At 40.8% G+C, this 21114-nt stretch overlaps 1 protein-coding gene across 1 annotated transcript in view; it reads right to left on the bottom strand.

Moving 5' to 3' along the window:
• DNAI3 (dynein axonemal intermediate chain 3) overlaps nucleotides 1-18876 on the bottom strand; it is a 67782-nt gene extending 48906 nt beyond the window's left edge. The window contains exons 1-7 of the mRNA XM_044238603.1: nucleotides 18763-18876; nucleotides 11026-11121; nucleotides 10573-10611; nucleotides 5241-5422; nucleotides 4568-4672; nucleotides 3854-4003; nucleotides 2596-2795 (exon numbers count right to left, since the gene is read on the bottom strand). Coding sequence (XP_044094538.1) covers nucleotides 2596-2795; nucleotides 3854-4003; nucleotides 4568-4672; nucleotides 5241-5422; nucleotides 10573-10611; nucleotides 11026-11107 — 758 coding nt within the window. The 5' untranslated portion in view covers nucleotides 11108-11121; nucleotides 18763-18876. The remainder of the gene's footprint in view (nucleotides 1-2595; nucleotides 2796-3853; nucleotides 4004-4567; nucleotides 4673-5240; nucleotides 5423-10572; nucleotides 10612-11025; nucleotides 11122-18762) is intronic.
• Nucleotides 18877-21114: the final 2238 nt, after the last annotated feature.

Genomic DNA, 21114 nt, shown 5'->3' with positions numbered 1-21114 from the left:
ACTCTGCTCTCTATATACAAAAATAAAAACAATTTACACTTCAGCAATGATGGCAACCTGATCTCTGGGAGAAAGCTTTCCCCATCTAGTCTGCCCTCAGTGCTCACCTCCACCCTTGCACATCTCCTGTTGTGTTTGGGCAGTGAGAGTCTCACCCACTAGACCGGCTGAGCTCCTTGATCTCAGGGTACGGGGCTCTAGAAAGGTCATATGGCACAGTCATTAAGAGTGTGTACTCTGGTGACGCCCTGCCTGGTTTTGAAGTCCCATTTTGTCACTAACAAGCTTTGTGACCCCCCAAGCTAATTAGTTAACCTCTCTGTGTCTGTTTATTCATCTCTAAACGAAATTCTCAAAGTACCTGTCTCATAGAGTCATTGTAAATTTAATACATTAATACAAGCAAAGCTTCTAAAATAGTGCCTAGCATATTATAAGTGTTCAAAAAATATTAGGTTTTGTTTATTCTGTGTTGAACAAATGTTAGTAAATGTCTCTGTGAGAGGCAAATAATATATGTGTATATATATATATATACTTACATATATACACTTAATGAAGAATAAAAAACAAGGAGTAAACAGAGTTTTATGTTTAATAAATAATTCATTCCTTTTTCCTCTAGCTAGCCCAGGATCAGTAACACGAAGCAGAGTGCTGGAAAGAAAGAATGTTGGTATTGGAACCAGAGAGACTGAGTTCAAATCATAGCTTCATCTCTTAATTTTTAGCACACATTAGTGTCCTCTAGGCAGGATTAAGTAAGAAATTACATGACACCTATGGGTTTCATCCAAGAGGCAACATGACTAAGAGTTACTCCTATTTTTTCAATTTGAGCTGTTTTGTTATTTCTCAGCAGATCTGTTTGTGATTGCTTCAATTTAAATTACGTTCTAAACATTGAGTTTTCATTTTTAACCTGGTTTTGCCTCAGTTTCTTTATTTGTAAAATGGGGATAGTGCCTACCTCAGAGGGCAGTTGTGAGAATTGCTTGCTGTGTGCCAAGGGCTTAGAAGAATGCCTAGTGTGTGGTAAGAACACTGAACATTTGCTTTCACTGTCAGTCCCCTTTGAACTTCATCTTTGATTTTATTTGTTTTTTTTCTTACTTCTGTCAAAATTGTATCTCTTAGCCTCTCTACCCCAGACTAGCTACCCTTCCTGATTTCCTGTGCTTGTTAAGGAGTACCAGCATTCTCCCAGTCACCTAGATTTGAACCTTTTGTTTCATATATTTTGTTTTCATCTTATGCGCCAAGACCTTCACTTACTTCTTTTTTCACTCCATCTATGTAGATACAACTGTCCTTAGTATGAGTCAGCATTCGTTGAGAGGCTACTAAATCTAGAGTCCTCTGGTTTGGGTTCCTGTTGTTGGAAGTTCCCTGTCCCTTTTCTGTCTACCTCCCCAGTCTACCCTGGCTGACTCATTCTCTTCACTTTTCTGCACCCTGTCAGGAACACAGAAGTCATCTCTGGCTGACTTGGCTTAGAAATTTGTCTCAAAGTCTAAGTTTCTTTGGTACTAATGTCACTCTCAGGAGGTGAGAGAAGAATGACAATGACAAACACATATTAAATAACATGAAGAGAAATAGAGTAAGGGGATAGATAGTAATGGGAGTTGTTGCTTTTATAGATGGCCCCCAACTTATGATGCTTCCATTTGTGATTTTTTAATTTCAGGATGGAGTGAAAGCAATATGCATTCGGTAGAAAATGCACTTTGAATTTTGGATTTGGAATTGTCTGGACTAGTGATCTGCTGTACTATCCTCTCTCGTGATTCTGGGCGGTGGCAGTGAGCCAGAGCTCCCAGACAGCCACGCGATCATGAGGGTGAACAAGCCATACACCAACAACCATTCTGTACACAGCCATCCTGTTTTTCACTTTCAGTACTTCATATATTATCTGAGATGTTCACCACTTTAGTATACATAAGTTTGTGTTATATGATGTGGCCTAACTGCAGGCTAATGTAAAAGGAGCAGCATGGGCAGAAGCAGGAAGATGAGGAGAAGCAGACATTCTGGAAGCTGGAAGCAGCCCATGGGGCTGGAGCACAAGAGCTTGTTCCAGAGCAGGGTGCCAAGGCTGGAGGGGCAGGCCACGCCTTGTCATGGAAGGAGGAGGAACTAATGCCATCCTAAGGACCCTGGATGTAGTGTGGAGCCAGAAAAGAGATTTAGGCAGTGACCTAACATAATCTGCTTGGATATGGGAGAATGATCACCTCTGTGGTGGAATAGAATGGTTAGGAGCCAAAGGTGAGAGACGACAGGAGCCTGCTCTGAGAGAGCAGGGGTGTGCTCATAACAGCATCAGTTACTGTCCCACTTCACAGTGTTTACAGACTTGTCTATCCTGTTCCTATGGCGATTTTGTAATGTAATTAATTTTTTCCTATTGAGATTTTTAATTGAAATTTGTTGAGTATAATTAGATCTTCCTGAATTGCTCTGTGAAGATCGATGTCTTCATTGTCAATGCATTTCTATTTATTATAAAGATCTTTCAAAATAAGCATGGATGTTGCTAGATTTTACTGCAATTGCCTTCGAATATATACACTCCCATCACACACTTACCATCTTGTTTGAGTACTTATGTCCTTGACTTTGGGGATTACTTGCATGCCAACATCTTTCTCAAGTTGTTTAAGGGTAAAATGATGATCTGGGTAGGCTGTACATTCAATATAGGCATCTTTTACACTGGAAGCATTTTGGTCACTGAACTTAATTGGCGCTCCAAACTCATTTCGTTTTCGAGAAATCATATATGTAATCTGCAACACATGTGAGCAGTGAAAGTAACGATCAAGTTCAGTTGACAGTACAGGTAGACAGTACAGGTGCTCGGTTTGGATCCTCTCAAATCTCTTTCTATACTGTTTGACCCTCCAGCTCTGTGTGCTTTCCATTTTCAGGGCCACCCCCTACTGCTCTTCTACAGAGTACTATTCTAGCTACTGGGACCACTTTGGTACAAGAGAAAAAGAATAGGAAGTGACTGGCACTCACTGGTGTTGGACTGGTAGAAGACACGTGTAAGCCCATCTCCTTTGCTTCTGTTTGGGACAACGCAGATGTCATTTCTACTCCATAGTTCCCCTAGGGGTTCAAGCTAAAGGTTTCCTCTGCTGGCCTTTTGCCTGAGATTGCACCCTTGTAAGACTTCTGCTATGTCCCTGTCCTGCTGCTTTCCCTATTCTTCTATGAAGCACTTTCATAATAAATCACTCACATACAAATCTTCTCAGCGGCTGCCCTGGGAATGCCACTGTGTCAGTTTCCTCTGGCTGATGTAAGCCACAGCCTTTGTGGCTTAAACCAATAGGATTTTATTTCAACTATTCTCATAGTTGTGGAGGCTGGAAGTCTGAGATCAAGGTGCTGAAGGGTTTGTTCCTTTTAAAGGTTCTGAGGGAGAATCTGTTCCTTTCCTCTCTCCCAGCTCCCGGTGATGGCCAGCAATCCTTTCCTCCCTGGCTTGTGGATACATCACTCCCATTTCTGCTTCCTTCTTCACAAGGCGTTCTCCCTGTGTCTCTGTGTCTTTGCATGGCCATCTTTTTATAAGGACACCAGTCATATTGGATTAGCAACCCTATTTCCTAATAAAATCACCTTCTAAGGTACTGAGTGTTAGGACTTCAGCATATCTCTTTTGGGGAATACAATTCTACCCTTAATACCCAAATACCCCAAACAATGACCATTCTTCTATCAAAGGAAAAACCACATCCCCATTGGCAAACATAGCAAACCTCACAGATCCCTCAGGAATCAGTGTTGTTGAGCATTAGAGAGGTGACACGCTGAAGGTCATACCCAAGCCTCTGACCTGCTTTGTAGATTCCTTAACTGATTCTTCCTCAATTTCTTTCTCACTGCCCAAAGAAACCCATGGTTTAGAGATAGGTGGCTTGTAAACATATATATCTTCTGGAATATACTCTTTATATTCTTCCTGTTCTTCTGGTAATTCTGGGGCCTAGAGTAAAATAAACAGCACTCTCAAATACATGACCAAAAGTAGTTATAGCTGCATGTGAATATTTCACAATAAAATTTATGTTTGTATAAATTAAACACTTCCTTATTTTCTTTATTCTAGTTTAATTTTTCAATTAGGAGAAGGAAACTAAGCAAAAGAAAAAAAAACATTTAATTTTCACAGCAGCTCTGGAAATAGATACTATTGGTGCTAACACTTTGCAGACAAGTGGTTCAGTAACTTACCCAAAGTCATGGATATGGCAAGAGGAGCACCAGGAATATGAGACAAAGAGTGGTCAAGAGCAATGCTACTTCAGATTTATTGTTTCTGCTCTCATTGAGTCAGTAAAGGGCAAATAAGTAGAGTATCTGTTATTCTGAGGTGTTTGATTTAGGTCATCCTGCATTTACTGCTTACCTACTCTAAGCCCCAGGACCTGGTCTAGGTCCCAGGGAAAGAGAGCTGAACAGAAGTAATCAAAACCATGTGTAGTTGTCTCCCAGAGCTATTCTTTCCTTCCGACAATCAACAGGATGCAAGGACTTGGCATATGCTTACGTTTAAATAGTTTTCTTTGCCCTCTTCAGTTCCAATAAGATAAAAGTTATGTCCATATTTGAAGTCTTTGTCATAAACAACCAGAAGCTCGTCTCCAGGATATTCCTGTAGGCATAGAGTCAAAAGAGAAGGTCAGTGTTCATTCAGTTTATTCAGACACAGAATTGGTATTTTTCTAATCAGTCATAAAAGATAGCCATAGTGCTAATCTATGGCTCATAATCCCAGATTGTAAAATTATTCTATTAACAAGGCACTTAAAACTCAGTAGGTCTGGGGGAATTTACCATGTGATTTTATTTCTAATGGAAAAAAAAAGAAGCATTCCTTTTACTTCGTGTTGGTGCTCAGTAGCATGTTTGGAGACAAATCAGACCAAAATTATGAAGTAAAAAATTGAAGCGGTATAGGAAAATAAGAGTAGATTCCTATTCTAGTTGAAACTGGGCAAAGATAAGTTTTCCTGGGTGTGAAGCAAGGATCAGTCACTGACAGGTGTTTGCTTTTCACAGAGGTTTATCAAGCAGGATTCCATAGGAAAGGTGGGCAAATTCCTTTGTTGGTGGGGGGCATGCCACAGATTTAAATTCAACAATCTCTCTATCTTTTGTTGTCATGTACCAGAAACCTTTTGAGACAGGACTGAATAAATAAAGAGGGATGTTGTACTTACCTGGATAACTTTTTTGACCGGATAGAAGTCAGATACTGCAGCTCTGTTCCGAAAGTCTGCAAAAATATCTTCTTTTTTGATAAGTTTATAAGGTTGTTCATCTGTGACATCTTCGTCTATTTGGCATTTGAATAGTTCCTGGGTCTGGGTAGTTAATACTAAAGGGTAAATTTCCGGATGGCCTGGGGAAGGCACAGTAGAATTTGGACATTAAATATCACCCTTAAAATATTAAGTGGAAACATGCAGTTGTTTGCTTTAAATAATTATCTTGGTTAAAATTTTAAAAGACTTTAAAAATCATTGTTCTTATTTTTTTTTCCAATTTACTTATTTTCAGAAAAACAGTATTCATTATTTTTTCACCACACCCAGTGCTCCATGCAAACCCTGCCCTCTATAATACCCACCACCTGGTACCCCAACCTTCCACCCCCACCCCCGCCACTTCAAACCCCTCAGATTGTTTTTCAGAGTCCATAGTCTCTCATGGTTCACCTCCCCTTCCAATTTACCCAAAAGCACATACCCTCCCCAATGCATTGTTCTTATTTTTAAAGTAAGTCTGTGCATTACAGAAAATGTCAAAAAAGATAAAAAGAAGAAAATAACAATTATCTGTAATACTACCTCTTAAGAGAGCCTCTATTCACAGTGTGCTCTATTTCCTCTACCTCAAGTCATCTTCTCATTTTCTTACCCTTCTTATCACCATTAGCTTCCACGGTCCCAGTTTCAGCTCTGGATCTAACCCCAAAATTTCCTCCCCCAAGTCTCCCTCCCAGGGTCCCAGAGCCCACTCCACTCCCATCTTCTCCAGACCCTATAAACCTAGACGTCCTGACCTCTTTTCTCCCAGTGGAGAAGAACATGCGTCTTCTCAAAGTGGAATTTGGGGTTTATTTTTCTATAGAAATATTTACCCCCCACCCTAGTGGCTCTATGACACAATTATTCAGGTAATTGAGGAGGGGGTTAATGGCTATATGCATAATGCTGATTATTTGTGGAAATATATTCCAAATCACAATCAGTTGGCATAATAAACATTTGGAATACAAGTTGTTCATGAATTAGGGACCAGCTGCCATTTTTCTCTCCTTGGGAGTTGGAAATGTGGGAGCTGGGATCCAAACTAAGGTCCCTGGCCTCTTACTACCACGCTATACTTTCTCTCTAATGTGTGGTCACAACAGAGCACGGGAGAGGGTCCTGCTCCTTCCACACATGTGGCCAGGGAGGTAACAGATCACACTTCATAGGAGGCAGTCAATAGCAGTTACTGACCTAGTAGCTGATAGAGCAGGAGCCACAGACAGACTCAAGGTCCACAGAACTCCTCAGAATCTTACTGTGCGTACAAGGAAGAGTTCTGTGCCCTACAAACCAGAGTCCTCAATATACATCAATTGCTCTGCATTTTTAAAAACAATTTTTAAAAAATTTATTTATTTATTTATGTAACAGAGAGAGTAAGAGAGCATAAGTACTAGCAAAAGAAGTGGCAGGCAGAGGAAGAGGAAGAAGCAGGCTCTCCCTGAGTAGGGAGCCTGATGTGGGGCTTGATCCCAGGACCCTGGGATCATGACCTGAGCTGAAAGCAGATGCCTAAACCACTGAGCCACCCAGGGGCCCCAACTGCCCCTGAATTTTGAAACAAACTAATTTAAATAACTCCCATGTGTTTCATCTGTACTTTTTTTTTTTTCTTACGTTTTGGTTCCTATTTCCTTTTTAAAAGCAGTTTTATTGAGATATAATTGGCTAACAATAAACTGTATATATTTAAAGTGTACGCTTTGATAAATATATCAAATGATGTATGATATACTTGATGATCTGATAAATCATCAAATGATGAAGCCATCACCACACCAAGGTAAAGAACACACCCATAATCATCCAAAGGTTCCTCCTGTTCCTTCTTCCCTGCCTGCACCCCTAGGCAACCACTGATCTGCTTTCTATTACTATAGCTTAGTTCACTTTTTATGGAATATTTATAAATGCAGTTACACAGTATGTATTCTTTCTGTTTATCTTTTTTTACTTAGCATAATTATTCTGAGATTCATTCATGTTGTTGCATGTAACATCTGGTTCATTCCTTTACATTTCTGACTGGTATTCCATGACTTTGGGTGTCATATCTAGGAAAATTTTACCTAATCCAAGGTCACAAAGAATTTTTCCTGTTTTCTTCCAGAAGTTTTATAATATTTGGTTTTATAATGAGGTCTATGATCCATTTTGAGTTAATTTTTTATATGTCATGAAGTATGGGTTGAAGGTTTTTTGGTTTTTTGTTTTTGGGGTTTTTTTTTGCATATAGATATACAATTGTTCCAGCATCATTTGTTGAAAAGACTGTCCTTTCTCCACTGAACTGCCTTTGCACTAATCTATTGACCATGTATATGTGAGCTTTGTGTTTCTACATTTCACTCATTGGTTTATGTCTTTATAGTATCTTTTAAAAATAGTAACAACAGTTAGCGTGAACTGTCTTTGTGACAGCTCCACGTAAGGAAGTGGGCATGTACTGTCTAACTTAACCTACAATAATCTCATGAGATAGCCATGTTACCTTTTTTTTTTTTTTTTTTTTTTAAGGTTTTATTTATTTATTCGACAGACAGAGATCACAAGTAGGCAGAGAGTCAGGCAGAGAGAGAGGAAGGGAAGCAGGCTTCCCGTCAAGCAGAGAGCCTGATGCGGGGCTCCATGTGGGGCTCCATGCAGAGCTCCGTGTGGGGCTCTATGTGGGGCTTGATCCCAGGACCCTGGGATCACTACCTGAGCCAAAGGCAGAGGCTTTAACCCCTGAGCCACTCAGGTGCCCCTATGCTACCTTGTTTTTCAGACAAGAAGTAGATGTTCAGAGAGGTGAAGTCATTTGTGACCACACCGTCATTAAGTGGCAGAATTATGAACTGAGCCAAGTCTAATTCCCAAACCTGTGCTACTAATCACTTGTGGTAAACAGAATAGAGCCACCCTGAAAGTGTCCATGTCCTAATCCCTGAAACCTGCGAATAAGTTACCATATATGACAAGAGAGACTTGCAGATGTGATGAAATTAAGGAACTTCAGATGCGGAGATCATTGGGCTCCTGAGCAGGGCCCAAGGTAACGACTATGATCCTTATAAGAGGAAAGCAGGAGGGTCAAAGTCAAGGAAGAAGATATGACAAAGAGGCAGAGGTCAAAGACAGAAAGATTAGAAAATGCTGCACTGCTGGCCTTGAAAATAGAGGAAAGCACCAAAAGTCCATGAATGCAGAGAGCCTTTAGCTGAAAGAGGTAAGGAAGTGGATCCTCCTTTCAAAGCCTACAGAAGGAACCAGCCCTATTAATATCTTGACTTTGACCCAGTGAAAGTAATGTCAGACTCCTAGTTTCCAAACTTGCAAGATAATAAGCTATTTAATTTTTAAACCATTTAATTTTAAATTTTTTTGTACTTTTTCTTTTGGTGATTTTGCCAGTCAAAATGGCTCCCAAGCATAATGCTGAAGTGCCATCTAGTGTTCCTAATGCAAGAAGGCTGGGGTATGACTTGGGAAAATTCGTGTCTTAGATAAGCATCATTTAGACATGCATTATAGTGCATTTGGCCATGAGTTCAATGTTAATGAATTGATAATATATATTAAATAAGGTGTTTTTAAACAGAAATGCACATAAAACAAGTTTATGTATTGATTGGCTAATGAAAATGTGACTACAGGCTCATAGGAACCTAACTCTGTATTTACCCTAGGAGCAATAGCTCAGTACTTGCTAATCCAGTGTTAGCAGCAACTGCATAGAACTTCCAAGAAAAACAAGAATTGACTGTACTTTAATTTCAGAATTAGGATAAGTGCTCTGTAGGCAATGCAATGGTGCCAGGTGAAGGAGAGGTCAAGGAAGTCCTCTTGCAGAGGTGGGATTGGATCAGATCTAGATCTGAATGGTGAAAAGGAGATAGATGCATAAATATCTGGGGGAAGATCTATCCAGGTATCAGGAGTAGCAAGAACAAAGGCCCTGAGGGAGGAATAACTTTGAGGTACTGTCTGCTAAGCAAGGCTGGTGGGATCTAGATTGGGATGGGGGGATGGGGGGCGAGGAGAGAGACAGAGAGAGACAGAGAGAGGGAGGCAGAGACAGGACTGCTATAATGGCAAAGTAAAGAGAGTTACTCATAAGAGAGTTTATGCAGGAAAGACACATGACCAGGTCATGTGAGAATGAATTGAAGGAGATTAAGTAGAAGCAGTGATACCAGTTGAGGGCCAAGGAACCAATCTGCATAGGAAATGTGGAGGTCTGGACTAAGGCTGCAGATGTGGACATAACATGAAGTGGATGGGATACATTTTAGAGGTGGGATGGTTTTATGGGAATAGGGAGGTGTTGAGGGGGAGAAAGGAGTCAAAGACAACTTTAAATTTTGGGGTGGTACATTCATTAATTCAGTAAATTATTTACTGTGCCCTCTTCTAGTGCCATTTACTGTCAGCTGACATCCTCCTGTCATCTCCACTACCCCTCTACCACCCTGGCCCAAGCCACCACCTTCTCTTTCGTAGGTTCCTGCAGTAGCTTTTGGACTGGTTTCTGCTTCCGTCCCTGAAATTCACAGCTAGATAGCCAGGGTGACACTTTATAAGTCAGACCCCATCACTCTTCTGCTTAAATATCACTTGAGTAGCCTCCATCCTATATGACTCAAAGTCAGAGCCTTTATAACACAGCCTACAAGGCTTTTGGATCTTCTTCTTCCCCAGCCCTCACTGTTTCCTCCCTAAGGAATCACCTAAGTCCAATCTAAGAGGAAAGTTTCAACAACAGCCAAAACAAAAGGTCCTAATGGAATAAGATTATTTAGCCTCTGAAAGTAGGAACAACATTAATTTGGTTGTCTAAGTTCTAGTTTATGTGTTTAAAAATTAGCCTCTTCACCTTGAAATACTTGAATCTTACCTTGAAGTACAGGCCAGAGTCTTAAAAATATTATTCTAATGAAAGTAATAACTAACAGACTTACACACTTTCTACTCTCTTCTGTAACCATACCATGTTAGATTTGTGAGAGACTGATCGGTTCAAGTCTATTTCTCAATTTGAAATTCTCTCTTCCACTCTTACTTTTTATTCTCTCCTTAAAATTTTTAATTACTTTACAATTTTAATACTTTTTCACTTTATATTCTAAGTGACATAATATAATTTTAACCCATGTACATCTTCATCAATCACCTCAGTTTGTACTTTTGTTTGCTTATTGCATATTAAAATATTCTAAAACTGGGGTCATAAATTCTAAATTATATTTCCACTTACCCATGCTCTCCATATTTATAGGCTCTCTTTCTTCACTATCTAGAATATAATAAAATGATGTCACATTTGCATTTTTGAATCAAATAAATATAGTAGTTTATTACAGTCCTTTACCAAGCATCAAAGCACAAAGCACAAACATAAATACACAATGAAGATTTAAACTATTTTATGAATGATTAAATAGAAATTGAAAAAATTATCTTTCTTCACAGAGTTCTCTTTTAGTGATATATTTGCTATGGCATTCATTATATGACATTTAACAGGTATTCTAATGAAATGAATCAAGCATAGGAATAAATCTCTATATTTTAAATTCCATTTGTGGTTGACTTTACGACAGCAAAACTATGTCATTATTTGATACGTTAAACCTCAGTCATTTGGGCAGAAAATATATATACAAACACTAGATCCATAAAAATCCCATGAATGAAAAACCAATCCTACCAGGTAACATTTGTTTGGTTTTGGTCCGTTTTGATTTTCTTTGGCCGCCGGAGCTCTTTTGTTTTCTAGATTTTGGAGCCATGGTTCTGACTTAGGCTGCATAAAGAGATAATGTCATTAGTAAATTCTGTTTTATAGTTTCAAATAATAAGCATTATCATTCAGTAAAATGTAAGAATTTGTTTTCTAAGCATTGCCTTTGGTGAAAGCAACATGTGTCTTCACAGGCTGGGTGTTCTGGGACCAAAGGTTTATTGTGACCACAGTCCTACTGATAAGATCTTGCCATGCTGGTGGAGGATTTCAGCTGAAGCACACAGAAGCCACCTGTCAACCTTCTCAGGTCTCAGCCATCGGCCCTGCCGTGGAAGCAGGACAGAGGATGGGGTTCCCCTGCCTCCTGCTGCTGCTCCCATCCCAGGCAGCTGCTGCCTGCGGCCCCATGCCCAGCTCCCCAGCAGCTGCCCCAACAACAAAACAGGCTGGAAGTCCACAGGCAGGCACAGGCCCATAACATGCATATAGGTACAGAATTTTTAAAATTAACATAATTTAAATAGTACTTGTGTCCTAGCGTGTGTACGTGTAGCCACCGTCTCCTTGCTTGTGCTGTGAGAGAGTGCTTCCAAAAGCGTTCTGTGGAATTCTTCATCAGCTTTGGCTGAGGTCATTTGCTAGCACATCGAGTCCTCAACATCTCCACGGTCACCCCTGTCTCCTCTCGTTAGATTGTTAGGAGCGTGATTTCAGAGTCTGAGCAGCAACGTTGAAAAATAGACTCTTGCCTTTTACCAGCTGAGTGATCCTTGGCAAATTATATACCTTCTCGGTCTCAGCTTATTCATGTTTAAGGGGAATGATAATAATAAAACCTACCTCACGAGATGGTCGTGATGATTTAATGAAATAAACGTTGGGACACCTGGATGGCTCAGTCGGTTAAGCATCTGCCTTTGGCTCAGGTCATGATCCCAGGGGCTTGGGATCGAGTCCTGCGATTCCTGCATCGGGCTCCTTGCTCAGCAGAAAGCCTGTTTCTCCCTCTGCCTGCTGCCCCGCCCTGCTTGTGCTCACTTGTTCTCTCTCTCTTTGACAAATAAATAAAATCTTAAAAAATTTTAAAAAAAAGTTGTATTGCCCTCAACTCAGTCATGTCAGTCAGACTGGTGGCCTCATTTTTTTTTTTTTTTTAAGATTTATTTATTTGCGAAAGAGAGCATGAAGCTAGGGACAGAGGGAAAGGGAGAGAGAATCTCGGGCAGACTGCACTGAGTGCTGAGCCCGACATGGGGCTCAGTCTCACCACCCAGAGATCACGACCTGAGCTGAAACCAAGAGTCAGATGCTCAACTAGCTGTGCCATGCAGGCACCCCTGGTTGCTTCATTTTAACAAACCAGTATAGATTGAAAATTATTTTGTAGGCCACAGTCAGAATATCCTATCTTTCATTTTATGCCTCATTCCTTGATTACTAAATCTAGACCAAAGCATGTGTATGTGTGTGGGGGGGAGGGTGTTTGTGATTTACATCTTGTACTTCACATTGTTCGCATGTATTTTTTCAAAATGTAATAATGTAGCTCACGTTTGTTGAGTGTTTGCTATGTGCCAGGCACAGTCTTAAGTACTTCACATGTATTTTTTATTTAATTTGAGCCACCCTTTTAGATAAGCATTTTATGAATCCTTTTATCTTCATCCCCACTTTATAACGTGCAAACAGAGGCCAGGGCGATACACAAAGTGTGAGCTGTAAAGCCCACCCAGTCTGGCCCCAATGTACCAGACCGTCCCTTGGTTTTCAGTGGCAACTGGCCACTGTGTTTCATTACAAATGAAATTATTTAAAATCAGTGGCTTTACCTAAAAGTTCTGATTTTATGATTTAATTAGCATTTTAAGATTCTGACAACTTGGGAATTTCTACTTCTCAAATATCTAGCAGTAAATGGCTCTGACCCAACCTTCCAGCCTGTCAAGTATCCTCCAGCCCTCTTCTCAGCCTCAGTATAATTTCAAATCTTGGACCTAGTCCTTTTTCCAGAAAATTCTTTATCAACGTACCCCTTTTCATATTCTATTCCACCTTCATTGGACTTAAAATACTCAGAACACTCTGGACACCAGCTGGACTCCCCCTTCCTGCCTTCACCACCGCCGTCAGCACTATCCATCCCACAAATATTTATTGAGCAACATTGATGCCCCAAGTTGTTGGTGTTAGCTGTTAGGAATATGGTAGTGAACAAAACAGACAAAACCTTTCCCCTGATAGAGCTTACATTTGCGAGGGAATTCTGGCAATTCTGGGGTAGGGATATGCTTGGCATATTTGAGAAGACAGCAGGAAGGTCGCGATGGCTGGAGCAGAGAGAGTAAGGGAAGACTCGGAGATGAAGCTGATAGGAGAAGTGACACACCCTAGTACACCACGGTGTATAGTAGTCAACTCTGCGAGGGTAATAAGTGCCCCACACATCTCAGGGACATGCAAAGACAAGTGTTTATTTCTTCCTATGTTCTGTATTATGACTGTGAGGGAGCTGCTGCTTCAGGTCTTACTGACTTTAGCAGGTTTTACCTGAGGACTTGAAAGCGTGGGTTGCTATTTTTTGAGACGCGGGTCCCAGGGAAAGAGCAGACTTGAAAGGGAACGTCAAAAATTCAATTGAAGGCATGTGAAGTTAGACTGTAGAGTAGGCAGTAAACTCTAGGACTGGCAGAATATACGTGCTTAAAAAAAATGAATTAATGGCTCCTTGGTGTCCCCTTTCCTTCTGCCATTCTTAGCTTATGCATTTCCAGTTTGAACAAAAGGCTTTTGCTTAAGATCTGTGGAATCACCTGCGTGCATGCTGTTTTCATTTTCTACTGCTGCTCTAACAAAGTAGAAGTTCAGCGTCTTAACTCATATTCATTATCTAATGGTTCTTTAGTTCAGAAGTCTGACATGGCTCTCACTGGGCTAAAAATCAAGCTATCAGCAGGGGTCAACAAGGCTGTGTTCCATTCTTTCTACTGTTCTAAGGGAGAAGAGTTCTTTTGCCTTTTCGTACTCGAAGCCACCAGTACTTCTCGGCTTGTGGGCCCTCTTCCTCCATCTTCAAACAACCCAGCAGCAGTGGGTTAGATCTTTCTCACAGAATATACTCTGATCTTCTCTTCTTATTCCCACTTCCACTTTTTAAGGACCCTTGAGATAACACTGGGCCCACAGAGATAATATAGGTTATGCTCCCTATTTTATGGTCAGCTGATTAGTAATTTTAATTTCATCTGCAACCTCAATTCCTATTTGCTATATATGTTAACATATTCACAGTTTCCAAGGATTAAGAGGTGCAGCATTGGTGTTCCGTTTGAATATATAGGTATCAATCTTAGACAGTCACCCCTAGAAATAGTCAAAGTAATCATGTATGCTCAGTCCTTTTTGAAGGCTTATAAAATGATTTGTGGGTACCATTTCCAGTATTTCTGGTACCATTTCCAATATTCACGGGAAAACAAAGTCCATTTTCCAGCAGTACATTAGAAAACAGAATAAACATGAAATGTGTGCTTCCTTACCAGAATAGCTCATTTACTATTTTTTAAAAGATTTTATTTATTTATTTGACAGAGAGAGACACACAGTTGGAGAGGGAACACATGCAGGAGGAGTGGGAGAGGGAGAAGCAGGCTTCCCACTGAGCAGGGAGCCTGATGTGGGGCTCGATCCCACTGGGATCATGACCTGAGCTGAAGGCAGATGTCTAACGACTGAGCCATCCAGGCACCCCCTCATTTACTATTTTTACAAATGTTAACCCCTATGTCTAAAATGGTGACTAGTGACCAAGGAAAAAGACTGTTCTATTGGCTTTTAGAGGTCCCAATTATTCTTAATTAAAAGCACAGTATTTAGGTTGCTAGGCATCATAGATTTAAAAACTATAGTCTAAACTGAAAAGAAAATGATTAGGGGAGTAACTACTTTACATTGTATTTGTGTTACAGGCAAAATTTCATAGTTTATTTTAGTAACTTCAAATAATAGAAAACCTACCAATATTGTATCTAGAAAACAAATCAGTTTTAATTGAAGATATCAAGATCAAATGAATAATGTACTCTAAACAATTTCAATAAATCCACTTTTTATTCACTGTTTATTTTTTATGCAGATTTTCTTTTAAAAAGCAAATCCCAAATAAAAGATGTTGTTTTAAAATTATGGCAGGTCTTACTAAGACTTTTTATATAAAATCAATTCCATATCTCATGCAGTGAATGTGCTATACTATATTTTCCAAATCTTTTCCCTACTAAAAGGTCATAAGAATTTTCAAGTATAGACATTGCTTTATTTGTGTGTTTTTTATTTATATATTTATTTATTTGCTTATTTATTTATAAAGTTTTTTTTTATTGAAGAGAGAGAGAGAGAGCACATGGGGTAGGGGGAGAGGAGCAGAGGGAGAAAGAATGCCAAGCAGGCTCCATGCCCATTGTGGAGCCCGACTTGGGGCTCGGTCCCACCACCCTGAGATCATGACCTGAGCAGAAATCAAGAGTCAGATGCTTAGGGGCACCAGGTTGACTCAGTGGGTTAAGCCTCTGCCTTTGGCTCTGGTAATGATCTAAGGGTCCTGGGGTGGAGCCCCTCAGCGGGGGGCCTGCTTCCCCCTCTCTCTCTGCCTGGTTCTCTGCCTACTTGTGATCTCTGTCTGTCAAATAAATAAATAAGATCTTAAAAAAAAAAAAAGGATCAGATGCTTAACTGACTGAGCTCTCCAGGTGCCCCCAGATATCACTTTATTGAGATGTCTCTGAAATGCTCACCACATTTTTCCTGTTCTCAACTCTTATTATTAAGAGCAGACAACACGCTTCATGTCTCCTTAGAAGAAAGTTAGACTACTCCATTAGCTTGTATTACATATGGTTTTCAAAGCCACTATAGCTGATTGAATTTCAAAACAGAATGTGTGAACTATAATACTAATAGATATTTCAGCCTTTCATTTACATATTTTTAACATTAAAGCCACTTATATTCTTTGTAAATTAATCCACCCATCCCAGAATATCTTTTTACTACCAGTGTAACAAAGGAAACTTTTTTTTTTTTTTTTTTTACCTTCTATGTTAGGAGCAAAGGCATTAGGGAGTGACAAGAGAAGTAAGGACTGAGTAGGCTCTCCATGTAATGGTTCAAAACCTGTGACTGCAGGCCACTGATTTTGAGAGCACTGCATTCAGAGCCTTCTCTGACCTGGTTCCAGACTAACTTCCAAGACTTGTTCGTGACTGTCTCTTTTTATGATGCTGCTGTTATTCAGGAAGGCAACTACTGCAGGTGAAGGGATGAGTGACAAATGATGACAGACATAACGCAGTGACATAAACAGTTATTAAGCTTCCTCTCTTCACACTATTTTGCTGTAAAACACACCACCCGTTTATACATTCTCATTTGTTACCTGAATGGATGTGTGGCTTAGGCCCAGCCACGAGACTTTTAATTCTGAGAAGGCCTGTGGAACTGGCACCTTCTCTTCACCGATGGTCTTCCTTAGAAAGTATTACTTCTCCAGCGTACTTCAATTAGCTGACTTGTCTGGGTGGTCAGGATCTTCTTTTTCTCTTCCCAAAGTATTTGTAAGATTATGATGCTTGTGTTCCCCCCCCCCTTTTTAAAAGAGATTTGGGATAAGATCCAGGACTCATGTCTTGGGAGCCTGGTAGATAGGTCTTCAAGAACTGCTGCTTCATGGTTCATCTCCACCAAGACTCTGACTAAGCTTTAAGATTCTGCTAAGCTCTTCAGACATTTTCTGACAAGTTCACAATACCCACCCTCCAGAGATGAACTGTTCCTACAGTGTTTCCCATTGGTCTACTACTCTGGTTTCTCTCCTTCCAAATAACTTTTACCTCTTCTCAAGATTGGATATTTCCTTACTTAAGTTGATGCTCTCCCTCACTTCGGCCTTTGAAATTTCTCCTGAATTCCATGCCCTCCTCTCCATAGCCTCCTCTGGTTCAGGCCTTCACCATGTCCTCCCATACCAGTAACTTTGTGCCATGAACCCCTTTGGCAGCTTGGTGAACCCACGCTTCAAATAAAAACATGAGCTTACAAGGGAGACAGTTACCAAGCTCTTTTTAAAATTATAACAATTCATGTGCTTACTTATTAACACACTAACTAACATGGCCTAGCAGTGGTTCTAATTACTACCTTGATTTTGAAGAAGTGATGAGCATAAATAATACACCTATAATATCCATAAGGTATATGAAAAGAACCGTAACTTCTTTTGGTGATAGTCACACATCCTGCTAATACTGCTATGGTTTGTTATAAATGCATATATTTCAATTAGGGATTAGGGAAAAGACATAGGTAATTTTGTTTTTAACCACAGATCCTCCTCCTCGCACCCCCTGTGTTAGATTATGAACATTCAACTTGCCTCCCTGTCTGTGTTCCAGGCGGAACAGTCACCCACCGGGCAGGCCTTCAGAGTTCTCTTTCTAAAACACAGATCTTAACAAGTCACTTCTGTGTATACTGTGGGATATAATGTGGGTCCCAGTTACCCACAGTGGCATTCTCATCCAGAACTGTACAAATGGAGCTCATTTGAAAAGCAAAGTTTCTAGACTTATTGTGATTCTGCATGTTGGGGTAAGCCTGGCAAGCTGCATTTTAAAAATCACTAGGAGGCACTTTTGCACTAGAGGTAGACAGATGAGACTTTGGTAAAGAGGATAGAGTGCAAATGTGTAAGCTTCACCTTGAACACCCTTCACCGTCTGCCTCATCACATTTTCCCTTCCAGTTCTAGTCCAGCCTCACAGGATTACTATCATTTTGCAAACAGTCCCCATACCTTCCCATCTCCCTCTCTGGGGAGCCCTGTTTCTATCACTTCTGCTCCCTGCCTCGCGCACATTTCTCTGCTTGCTTAAATCCTACTCATTCCTCAAGGCTCAATTCTAATGTGACCTCCTCTCTGAAGCCTCCCCAGCTTTCTCACTCTGGCTGAAACAACCTTAGTTCTCCCTGACACTTTCTAATCACGTTCTATGTAATTATGCCAGGCCTCTGCAAAAGCAGAAGGCCTCGAACTCAAGAGCTTCCTGAACAATTGCTGTGACTTCATTCAGGATGCAGTGTACACTGTGGAGAAGGCGAGCGAAATTACTGAGCAGCAGTTAGGCACCGGTGGTCAACAGGAATCTGACGAGGCCCTTAACTTTCAAAGATATAATGTTCTCCCATTCATCTTCATTCTTCATCTACTCCAGCCCTTTTCTGACAGTCCCGAAGTCACCTAGCGACCTCAGCCCACGCTGATCTCTTCTTCTTGGATCCTCTGAGCCAGAATCATGCTGTTTTCCTTCTCATGCCTCCATCCGCTCCTCCCTCCATCCGTCATTTACTGAGCTCCTACCATTGCGCGGCGATGCGCTGGACAATGCGCTGGACAATGCACTGGACGACCTGTGAACGAGTCACAGCGCCCGCCCTCACAATTCCTAGACGGTCGTTAACGGCTCTCTCCCTGCTATTTGTGTCCCCTGGCAAGGCCGGATGTTCTTTGAAATCAGAGAAAGTTTTGTAGCTTTTTGCAGTCTTCACTGCATCAAGCACATCGCTGGCCCCGCGAGTGTTCTAAATGCCGTTAAAAGGAGTAAAATACTTGTTTTCCAAGCCTCCTTTCCCATTCAGACCTTCCCTTACCTGAGGCTGCTAACGGAGGGAAAAGAAGCCTCTTTGCAGTACCCTGGAGAAAGCTCCTCTGGGAGCTGGGGATGAAAGTTTGACTCTCTACGCAGAGAAACAGGTCCCAAGAGCTCCAACCGCAGCTGCCCTGGCAAGCTGTTGCTATGACACATCCGTTGCTAAGAGGAAAGAGGCGGCTCCTCTGCTGAGATTGACAGAACACCACCACCAGTACAGTGTCCACTCTCCAGCCGTCTCTTCAAGAGCACACTTATGATTGGCTGATATCATGATGACGTCATGCAACTTGAGCCGCGATGAGGTCCCGTTTTCCACAGGCTAGGAAGGAGTTGTGCAATTTAGGTTCGTGTATAAGAGGGTAGCGGCTTGGCTTGACCCCAGGACCCACAGCCACGCTTCGCACCCAAAGGTGTGACAGGGCAACAGTACCCAAAGATGAATCCTTCTAGACCGTAGTCTCTAGCAGTAGGGAGTGAAGGATGATAAGAGGATCGCTGGCTTAAAACCCCTTGGGACAGCTCTGCTTACCCATTGGCAATGGGGTCTGGGGACAATGCCAAAAACCTGTCCTAGATTCCAGTGTGAAGGAGATAAAATCTGGCGGGATTAGATGTCGTGAGTGTCCCGGAATTCTGTGTGTTACATTTTTCCTCTTGCCAAAGTAATTTTTGTATAGCGTCACTCATACCAGAAGTCTCAGGGCAGGAGGATTAAATCCCTTAGTAACTCTGTTGTTCATTCTGTCGGTGGTTATGGGTCCTATGGGATTCATACAGTGAAGCTCATCTCCCTGAACGTTGTTTATCGTTTCCTCTAAAAAATAATTAAAATCGCCTAATTTGTAAGCTGGCAGAATTTAATAAAGTATGCAATTGCTGCAATTAGTCCAAATTATTTTTTTACAACCCTTTTTAAATGAAAATATTTAGTTGAGAAGAGGCTTATGGATTCACGATATATTTAATACATGATGCTAAATACCATGACTTGACATGATGTGTAGAAAGATCACGTTTATTCTTTAATTTCTGAAGAATTTGTGTTTGCAAAATGCAAATAAATTTTACTGAAGAAATCATTTAAAAAAAGGGGGGGGGACCTGGAAGGAGGACTTACCAGTCTGACATTGTGACAATCTTTTCCCAGGCTCTTCTATTCCCTGACACCAAAACGTTAGTTTTCCCTGGGCTCAGTGCTGAGTCTTCTTTTCTTATTCTGCACCTTGCTGGTGGCATGGTCAGTCCCCTTAGCTTTAGCCATCGTGCAAAGCTCATCAGTGACTTCCATTTCTATATTTTCAGCCTCATACATCTCTCAGATTTCATTCAGACCTGAATTTCCACCAACTACTGGATACTTCCAAATGCATGTCTCACTTAGTTCATCGTGTTTAATAGTTGCCACGTGAAGATATTGAATGAATAATTCCTGTACCACAGGCATCACAACTCAGCAGAGGCAAACGTCAGTTCATTGTCTTTCAGATATCATTCAGATGTTTTTGGAAACTTTATTCCTCTTTTATTTTCTACCTTAGGTAAAAATATTCACTGTCCATTGGTCTGCAAAGCTAGAAATCTGAGAGTCATCCCTGACTCCTACTGCTCACAGTAAACAGGTCACTAAGTCCTGTCATTTTCCTTTCCTAAATTATCTCTCAAATAGTTAATCTCCTCTTAGCCATCCTCATTGCCTCTGCCTTATCTCAGGAAGGCCTCATTTCTCACCTACATGGTGGTAATAGTCTCTTGATTCTTTTTATTTCCCTCTTCTTTATTTGCCAAGTTGCCACAGCGTTCTACAACAGAGATGCAATCTGGATATCAGCTTGCTTAAATGTTTTCAATTTGGCATATGAAACCCAGTACATACAGGGTTCTGAAAGATGCCTTAAAGATTCCTCAAGTGAAACCCTAAGAGCCGAGGGGCATAAAAACACAGGGATTGGTGATAATAGGCTGATGGTAAGAGAGTTACAGCTTGAAACAGACTTCTGAAACTCAGGCATATTTGTTTCATATGAAGAACTCATGAAAGTTTTTGCATTCTTCTTCCCAGATGTATTCATTTTAATTTTCATTTCTGAAATCTCTAAAATCCCTATTCAATGTTGTATGTCAATCATATTCCAATAGAACTGGGGAAAATGTCTAAAATCACTATTTACTAAAATTGACATAAAGTTGAATAAATGCAAAGAAGCCCCAGGCAGCTGGGACATGCTTGTCCCGTGGTTTTCCACAGCCCCTGGCATAGTGCTTGTCCCTGGCATAGCCCAGGACTTGTCCCAGGATGAGAGGCAGAGCTCTCTACTGCTCCCTCAATCTGCCATGCCCTTTAATAGCTGCA

This window comes from Neovison vison, chromosome 2, assembly GCF_020171115.1.
Source record: "Neovison vison isolate M4711 chromosome 2, ASM_NN_V1, whole genome shotgun sequence".
NCBI lineage: Eukaryota > Metazoa > Chordata > Mammalia > Carnivora > Mustelidae > Neogale > Neogale vison.
This window is presented reverse-complemented; position numbering and strand designations above follow the sequence as displayed.